The 8,836-nt window shown below is 36.2% G+C and overlaps 1 protein-coding gene across 4 annotated transcripts; it reads right to left on the bottom strand.

Moving 5' to 3' along the window:
* Window positions 1–1,447: 1,447 nt before the first annotated feature.
* Window positions 1,448–8,836, bottom strand: LOC133306965 (transcription termination factor MTERF5, chloroplastic-like). Of its 4 annotated transcripts, none has more exons than XR_009750986.1 (5): window positions 8,608–8,836; window positions 8,300–8,349; window positions 7,986–8,192; window positions 4,162–7,549; window positions 1,448–1,790 (listed from the first exon to the last, which is right to left on the bottom strand). XR_009750986.1 is itself a non-coding variant. In XM_061507387.1 (4 exons), exons 1-4 carry the CDS (start codon window positions 8,679–8,681, stop codon window positions 6,432–6,434), a joined length of 1,449 nt encoding a protein of 482 aa, XP_061363371.1. In that variant the 5' UTR covers window positions 8,682–8,836; the 3' UTR covers window positions 3,961–6,431. The 4 variants fall into 4 exon arrangements, 1 of the variants encoding a protein (XP_061363371.1); XR_009750990.1 differs by having other exon boundaries at window positions 7,986–8,218; window positions 8,608–8,689; XR_009750989.1 differs by having other exon boundaries at window positions 7,986–8,218; window positions 8,300–8,836.

An 8,836-nucleotide genomic window follows, 5' to 3' on the forward strand; every position in this document is an offset into this window, starting at 1 on the left:
AGATTATCTTTTCCTTAAGACTAAATAAAAAATCATCCCTAGTTCTCTTAGGGTAGCCAAAAGATATGCACTCTTCCATACAAGATTTCATCTTATTTGACTGCTGTTGTAGGACGTGTGCCAAAGCACCCTAAATTCGAATATAGTTTGATCTGGGCTTGCACCCTTTCCATAATTTTTTAGGTGTCTTTACAACAAACTTTTACGAAACCAAGTTAAGAATGTACATTTCCTTCTCTTAGGCATCTCCTCTGAACAACATTGGCAAAGATGAATAACTGAACATGATCTTCACCAAGTCTAAAATGTTTGATTTTTGCATACTGCAACTTCATTCAACTAACGCGTTCTTAGAGTTGACAGTTACGAAAACTATCCCCTCTTAAATCAGGTAAAACATGAACTTACCAGATAGGTAGCCAAACACTTTAGTAGACCAAAGTATTTTGATTTGAACACCTACATGTTTTTCTGCCTCAGACTTAAACTTCTTGGAAATTTCCAAAAGCTTTAGACTTATGGCGCACTTAGTTCATCTGTCCAAATCCAAAGTAAACATTCATATAATGAAGTATTCATCACCTCTTCTGGTCTGAACGCTAATTGGTCCACATACTTTAGTATGTACCAGTTCCAGTTGAATAGTTGCGTAAATCTTTTTGGCCCCTAGTAGGATTGCTTGGCCATTTTACCTTCCAAATATGACTAACATGTAGCTTTTAGTTAAAAAATTCTTGAACTTTCAGTCCCTCTTTTAACTAAAACATGTTTCCTACTTTGAGGTAATGTGACTCAATCACAAAGGCCAAAGTTATGTTTCATTTGAAACTTTTATTTCTTTGGTGAAAATCCCTGTTCATCTTCCTTTCCATTCAACATAATAAATTAAATGGAATATATAATTCAAGTAATAAAGACAATTTAATATACCGGAATAAAAAAAGATGAACTTCTTATTGAAACTGAGAAATTAAATTGTACTATTAAACCATGTTTTCACAAAACTACTAACAGATACAAAATTCCTCTTCAAATCTGGAATAATTAAACAGTCATCCAAAACTAAAGTCATAAATTATCAAAAGATAAAATAACTTGTTCTACTGCTAATGCAGACACAAGCTCCCATTTTCAAGCTTGAAATTTCTTTGTCCACTTCTAACAGGCATACTATGTTTGAACTATTGCAAAAAGTAACAAACATAATCAGTGATTCCTGAATCAATGATTCATTCACTGATCAAGCCTTAATATACCCATGTCTGGTTCTTTTCATCACCTCTGGGCAACTTTTCTTTCAGTGTCCCTTCAGTCTGCACTTGAAGAACTTGCCTTGCGACTTCTGCTTAGCAACTGGTTTGACAACTGATAACCAAATTATTTTGTTCTTGTTACCACCCTTGGGTTTTCCCTTGGATTTAACAAGACTCTTAGCAAAATCTGCACTGACTGCATTCTGTCTAGCAGAGCTGCTAGACACAGCAAACATGTCATTAAGAGTCTGAAGCATCTCTACTCTACTCTTAACCATGTACATTTGCTTATGCAAGTGTTTGGAAAGACCGATAAGAACATAATAGCGAATTACCATATTTGTCTTTTTCCAATCTGAGTATTGCGTCCTTAGACACTACCTCTGCAGGTTGCTATGGCCCTTGTACTGTCAGGACAAATTTTAGCTTTTCATGTTTAAGAACAACATCAAGGTTCCTTTTCCATTCTTCATAGTTTGTACCATCTAGAGATTTTTTACTCAAAATTATGGCTATAGGATTGGAATAAGTCATTTTCTGAAGAAAAAAAACATATAAAGCACACAATTACAAACAAATAATGCAATAAACAAATGAAGCACAAGTAGATTCTCATAACTACTCTTGTTTATTGTTAACAATCCTTCAGTTTATCTTTACAAGGCTTACGATGGGCAAGTCACATGTAAAAACCAAAATTTTTATTTGGGCCTTCAGTGCCATTGCCAGAGCCTCGATGGGAGGGTTAACAATTTTACCAAAGTTGAATGTAATTAACCATTGTTTAATTTCAAAATTATCCTTAGTGTCTAAGCATTGCCGACGATGAGCCGTACAATACTTTACTAAAATTTTGAAATTATTAAGATTTAATCTAGTGAAATCTGATTATCCTTATCTGATGGGGCTTCAGCGATAACCATTTCACTAATAAACCCACAAATGGAGCTCGCAGGTTTTAAAATTAATAATTTAATTTTTAAAACCTTTACCCATTCAACATTTTTATTTAAGAATTTTCATAAACCCTGTCGAATTCATTGTTTAATTTCAAATTTATCTTTACTAACTTAGTATTATCGACGATGGGTCGTACAATACTTTATTAAAATTTGAAAGTATTAAGGCTCAATAAAATCCAATCATGCTTATTCGTTGGGGCCTCACATGATTATTTTATTGATAGGCACACAATGTGCCTGGAGGTTAAATTAATTTCTTAATTTAAATCTCCTCCTATAATTATTTAGGTTCAATCTAATAAAATTCAATCATGCTTATTCGATGGGACTTCACATGATCATTTTATTAATGGTCCTATAATGCGCTTGAAGGATAAATTAATTAATTTAAATCTCATTCCATTCAACATAAGCAATATTTTCCAATTTCCAATAATTATTTAATTGAGAGTATCCTTTGTTTGATTTCAAAAACTATGTAAGCAAGAGCGCCGATGAACTTGCATCACTTAGCTTATCTGAATTTTGAAATCATTAAGGTCCTAAAATCCGGTCATGATAGGCAGCGTGTGCTTCACACAATCATGATACATGATTGTGGTATGCAGCGTGTGTTTAACACATGACCATTTTAGTAGACCCACAAATTACTCGCAAAATAAAAGAATTCTCTTAGGAAATTTTCTTACTAATTGTGTTGATTTAAAACTCCAAAAATAATATTATTCTAGATTTTAGCAAAATCATAATAATTAATTAATTTTCGAAATTAATATAACCATTAATCTAGATTTTGTTTCTAAAATCATAATAATCATAATTTTATTTTACCAGAATATTTAAAATCAAAAACTACGCGCATATACTATCATACTAGTCGATAATGACATAATAGTAAATATGCATGTATGACATGTGATCATGCAACAATATGGCACCTTCCTTATCCTATATGACATGTTATCGCAAATATCATGCTAATCGCATCTATAATTCATACCAATCAATAAAAGTATTAAATAATAAAATCTAATTACTTTAATCTATGGCCTTCCTATTTTAAAGAAAAATAAATAAATAAAAATAATAAAATATTACAACTTTGGAATTTGACTTTCGTTTAGCCCATAGTATCTGTCTCAAGCCCCTTTAGAGTTTTCATGGGCCCAAAAGCCCAAAGACTCAATCCTTTGGCGAGAAACCCTAGGACGCGAAAGAGGAACCCTAGCCGTCAGGTCTGCCGCACCGTCAACCGAAGTCAACTCAGGCCGAAACTTCAGGGGAAGGACCGCCACATAGAGATGAGTGCACCGCCGCCAGAACCACCCAAAAAGGTGGCCGGACGCTCCCTCACGCTCTCTTTCTTTGCCGGAGAGTGAAGGCCACTCGCAGCCGCTTGTGGCGGAGCGTGGCGGCTCCGGTGGAGGCGATCCACCCACCATTGCGTTCGTCTTTCCGTCTTATTTCCAATCATATATGGATCGTCCCATTCTAAGATCGGAAAGTCCTCGAAAAGTCTCTGACAGTGCTGACTGCGCATCTTCCTCGCAGTTTCTCGATCTTGAACTTTTACAAAATATTGGAAAAGTACACAGAAATTCCGAAAAATAAATAAAAACAGCAGGAAACCTAATCATATGGGATTAGCCTCCTTGTTACAAATCGAGAAATACACGAGAGATCCTAACCATGGATTAAAACATTTTTACCAATTAAAATTTAAACTTTTATGAAAATGAACAACTATAAAGAATTAACATGAATATCAATAACAGATACAGAATAAAGGTGCCATATTTTCAAAATCACATAGAAAAATAAATAAATCAAAACTGATCTTAATTCCCATCACAATCCAGCTCTGATACCACATGAAGGTATATCATCAGAAACGCGGAAGCACATCGTACCGATGTGATGAAGGATAAAGACACTGTTTTGATTACCTGAAATGAAGCAGTGAGCGTGACAATTTCTCACGTTCAGTTCTCCTCCTCAAGCCTCACGATCTGCAGTAACGCACCACGATCGGTCGCAATTTCGCTGTACGGTTGATCTTCCAGGCTATGACTCAAGGGGATCAGCGGGTCGTGTGGGCAACTGTTCAGATGATGAACGTCTGCTTCTTTGGTGTGTTTCTGATGACTGTAACCCTAGGAGGCACTAGGAGAAAAGAGAGTTTGTATACTCTGCCCAATCCAAAACTAACCCTAAGCTTCCTGGGTTAAAATTGGACTTTCGGCTCTCTCACTAAAGCTATTGGGCTTAAGTGAAAAGAGCATACTAAACCCAACAAATTCAAGTGTGAGAAAGAGAATGAAGGGATTGGTAGGAGGGATGGTCAAGAAGGGCCATGTGGCAACATCTTGACAATCCTACTAGGGGGTGCGAAATTGAGTAGTAGGTGCTACAAATGGCGAGGGTTGTGTCACATGACGCGATTCAGTTAATTGCGCAAGAGGGATGTGCAACTAATTGCACATGGATGGTGCACAAGTTACCTGGTTGTGCCACGAGAAAATTGCACAATCCTCCTTGTACAACTAGTTGCTAGTCATCCCGTGTGCAATCAATTGCATTAGATTAGTAATAAGGTTGAAAATTACATGACAATACCTTCTACCCATGCTAACCATGACTTAAGATTTGATTCAGTTTTTTCTCTTTAATAGGCAATACGTAATCTCAATTGAGATTGGTGGTTTTTCTTAGCCTTAGATAAGAATATATTTTCCCCCAATCTAAACTTTTATATAAAAAAATTGCATTACAACGAAAAATATTCTTGAATATGGAGGAGCCAAATAACTGTATTGATGTCATTTTCAAATAAATAAATAAATAATGGGGAAAAAACTTCTTGCTATTATTGCAGAAGTGTTTTTCTCATGCAACAGACTCAACGAAATTTTTCATTTAAACCCCACCATATTTTTGTGTCAGCGGAAGAAGAGAAAATTTTACTGTCGCTACATAGATACAAAGCCCATAAATACATTCCAGTAATCGCAAATGAGGTCATTTTTTATGTTTTATTTTATTTCCTTTAATCTATTACTACTGTATAGTGTAGAGTGAGACAAGTCAATTCAGTCAACGCAATTATGTTCATAACCATAAAACCCAATCAAAACCCAGTTAGAAACAGAGTTTTATCCACATGTTTGCAATTCAATAACTAAGTTGTATACTTGTATTTGAGCATAAATTTTGGTCTCAAATGATGGCTTCAGTGGAAGTGAAAAAACAAAAATTACCTTTCCGTTAAAACAAACCATTGTGCTTGTATATTAAGGATTGTGAACCATGGTTTGAAAGAAGGTACATGTCTTCCCACTTTGTCGTTGGAATGGCCAAAATCACCTTCCACACGTAAATACAATTTTAGAACTTCAAAGACAGGTTTCCCACATCAGAGTGGTCTTACAATATAGTAGGAGCAAAATTTGGCGCCATGTAATCTCACTAATCATCTATTTTACCAACAAATACACAGTAAACACTCTAGTTAATATATAGAGACAAAAACAATCACATATTCATTTTGGTGTAAAATAATCCATATGAACCGAACCAAAATGTGAACTAACTGAAATTATCTGAACTGAATTGCGCTAAAAGTGATCATATTTTTCTAAATTGATTTAAGAACCAAACTATTTTCCCTGAAGCAGTTCATGAAACAAATTATTTTTCAAAACCAATTCGAAGAAGAACCGAACCACTTCACCAGATCAGTTCGGTTAAAGTGATTCAATTCGGTTTGGGATATAAAACCAAACTGAACTGAACTATATCCACTCCTAGAATGTGTGGAAAAATTATATGAACCAAGTCGAAACGAACTACACAAAATTAACCATATTTCTCGAAACCAATTTAAGAACCAAACTATTTTCTCTGAATCAGTTTAAGAACCGAATCGTGCCCCGCCAAGCAGTAACTAGCAAGTAGAGCTGACCAGGGTCATTCATCTCATAATCCCTGTTGGAAATTTTGATTTCGGGAGCTAGCATGCTCCAAAATCACTCCAATACAGCTTAATGCTTAAGTTCATGGGCATGAGTTCTATTTCCTGAAGCTTTTGATTGACCATGATCCAGTATAACTGCAACTTTTCACTTCACATAAATTGGCAGTCATAGTGCCATCGATCAAAAAAACAAAAAAATCATGAAGTTGAGCATCTTCTAAGCTGAAACATTTCCTGAAAATCTCAGTTTTCATTTCTAAATATGATTGAGCGACCACCTTGCATTTTCTTAATTTTCTTTTCCAAGGCCTTTTCAAAGTCGCTGCTTGACAGTGATAGAACCTGGTTAAGCAGTAACATCACTCCAGATTCTTTCATAACTGCATATCTTGGTTTGATCCTTTTTTCTAAATTGTATCCAAAAAATTGAGGGAATTTAACCAGCTCAGACTTTGGGTAATCCATGGTCAAAAAGAAATCCCATTTCAGAATCAAATTCTCAGTCAAGCTAAAACTGTACAAGGCTCCATATCTTGAAATCATGGTCCGAATTTCTTCCAAACTGTATCCCCTCTCCAAGAAAAATTCTGTTACAGGCTTTAGATGAGCCTCAATGCTAAGACCAAAAGTCTGTGGGCACCTGAATAGAAGAATGCCAACATCAACCCCTAAAGAACTGAAGTACTTAGCTGTTGGTCTGAGATTGTCTTCTACACTGTAACTAATAATAGTGGGGCAGCGAGTTAAAACCTTACCTATGTTCTCTTCTGAGAGCCCCATTTCATGGAGAAAATTTACACTTTCCCTCAGCTTCTGCCTGCTATAAGTTAGCAATGCTGGGAAGCGGTAGATCACCTTAGCCCATTGTTCCTTGTCAACACCCAAAGATTCTAAGAACTTCATGGTGGGTTTAAGGTTTTCAGATAGACTTATTCCACATAATTGAGGCCTTTTAGTAAGGATGATCGGAATGTTTTCTTCTGGAATTCCAAGTTCAAGAAAAAACTCAACTAATGGCTTAATTTTACCCTCCAAACTACAATAGGCAAAAGATGGGAATCGCCGTATGATACTCCTAATCTGCTCGATATCCATACCAAGCTCCATGAGATACACAATATGAGGGCGAAGCTTGCCAGCAGCTGGGTCTATCTCACTCAATCGAGACACAGCTTTAAGCTTCTTAGAGTCTACTGATGGACTAGGAGGAGGAATTGGCATTGGCACATGTGATTTTTCCTTAACAGGTGGGTTTGGAAAGTTTTCCACTATATCTACTAGGATTTCTCCATGCTCTTCAAAAAGGGATTCAAGATAAGACATAAGAGCATCCCTGATCTCAAGTGTTGTAAGCTCTCTCCCTGTTTATGTCAGTGAGACTGTGATTAGCAGGATCCAATGTGGAGGTAAGTTATGAAAGAAAAAAGGGCAGATTAGTGCTACAAAGCTGAGGGCGAGCTTGAAGCAGCGGTGAGCTTGCTTCTTGTGACCTGAAGATCACGGGTTCGAGTTTGGAAAACAGTCTCTTTGCAAAATGCAAAGGTAAAACTACATACAATCAAACCTTACCCCTAACCTCACAAGTCGAGGAGACTTATGCACCAGAATTTGCCATTTTAGTGCTACAAACTCCTGCTATGCACAGAGCATATGTAATAGGCAGCTTTACCTTGCATTTGCAAGAGGCTAATTGTGACCTCCGGGTCACATGGCAACAATGAAAACAACACCAAATGTTGTGCCAAGGTTCTCCTTCAAAGTTATAAAAGAAAATTAATTAATTTGTAGCAACCGAACCTGTGAGGTACCGAGATTTGTGCTTAGAGTGAAGCTTTGACACAAGGTGATCAATAAAAAGATCTGACTTATTGATGGTTCTTGCTGCAACTGCATTGCTCAAACCACGTTCCTTTAAATACAAGGTCAATACAGCCTTGGCTTCTTCCTTTTCTGCTGCTAACACAGTGGTAGCCATCACTTTTAAGTTCAAAGACCCATCTATGCCTGAGTAAAAAAGCATAATTCAATGTCTATGCTCATTAGATTAGTACATTAACCTCATATCAAGTGCAACACCTTTTTTTTTTTTTTAAAAAAAAAAAAATGCTTACCAGATTTTGCTTGGCAAAAGAAGACCTTTGCAGGAAAATGAAGTTGAGTCCTGATAATATCAGAAATTGAAAATGAAAAGGAAAAAACATAATGGTGTAGTCTATGCTATTTAAACAATTCTTATTTGAGATTATGCAATGGATTCACATAGACCCAGATACCCCCACAAGCTCATTACCCTTTTTAATCCATGAGTTCCATCTTCCACCTCGATTCTCTTTCTTGGGGTTTTGAAATTGAAAAGTGTAAATTGAAAGTATAAACAGACATTGAAGAAATGAAGCATGAAAATGGGGAAAAGAGTAACCTTGAGATAGTGAAAGAGTGAAATCTTGTGGAAGGGAAGTGTTGGGGTGGTTGAATTGAGGAGAAAGTCTTCATCTTTGTAGGTTTTGAGAGTGAGGGAAGGGGTTCAAGTTGTGGATTTTTAAAGAAAAATCTCTAAGATTGGAGAGGAACCATTTTGAGTGACCTAAGATATGGCAAATGGAATTGTATCACTGTGCGGACAACATACACAAGGGAAAGAGTCTCGG

The sequence above is a fragment of the Gastrolobium bilobum genome, unplaced genomic scaffold (genome assembly GCF_033153095.1).
Source record: "Gastrolobium bilobum isolate Gb01-03AN ecotype WA unplaced genomic scaffold, APGP_CSIRO_Gbil_v1 utg5452, whole genome shotgun sequence".
Classification (NCBI taxonomy): Eukaryota; Viridiplantae; Streptophyta; class Magnoliopsida; order Fabales; family Fabaceae; genus Gastrolobium; species Gastrolobium bilobum.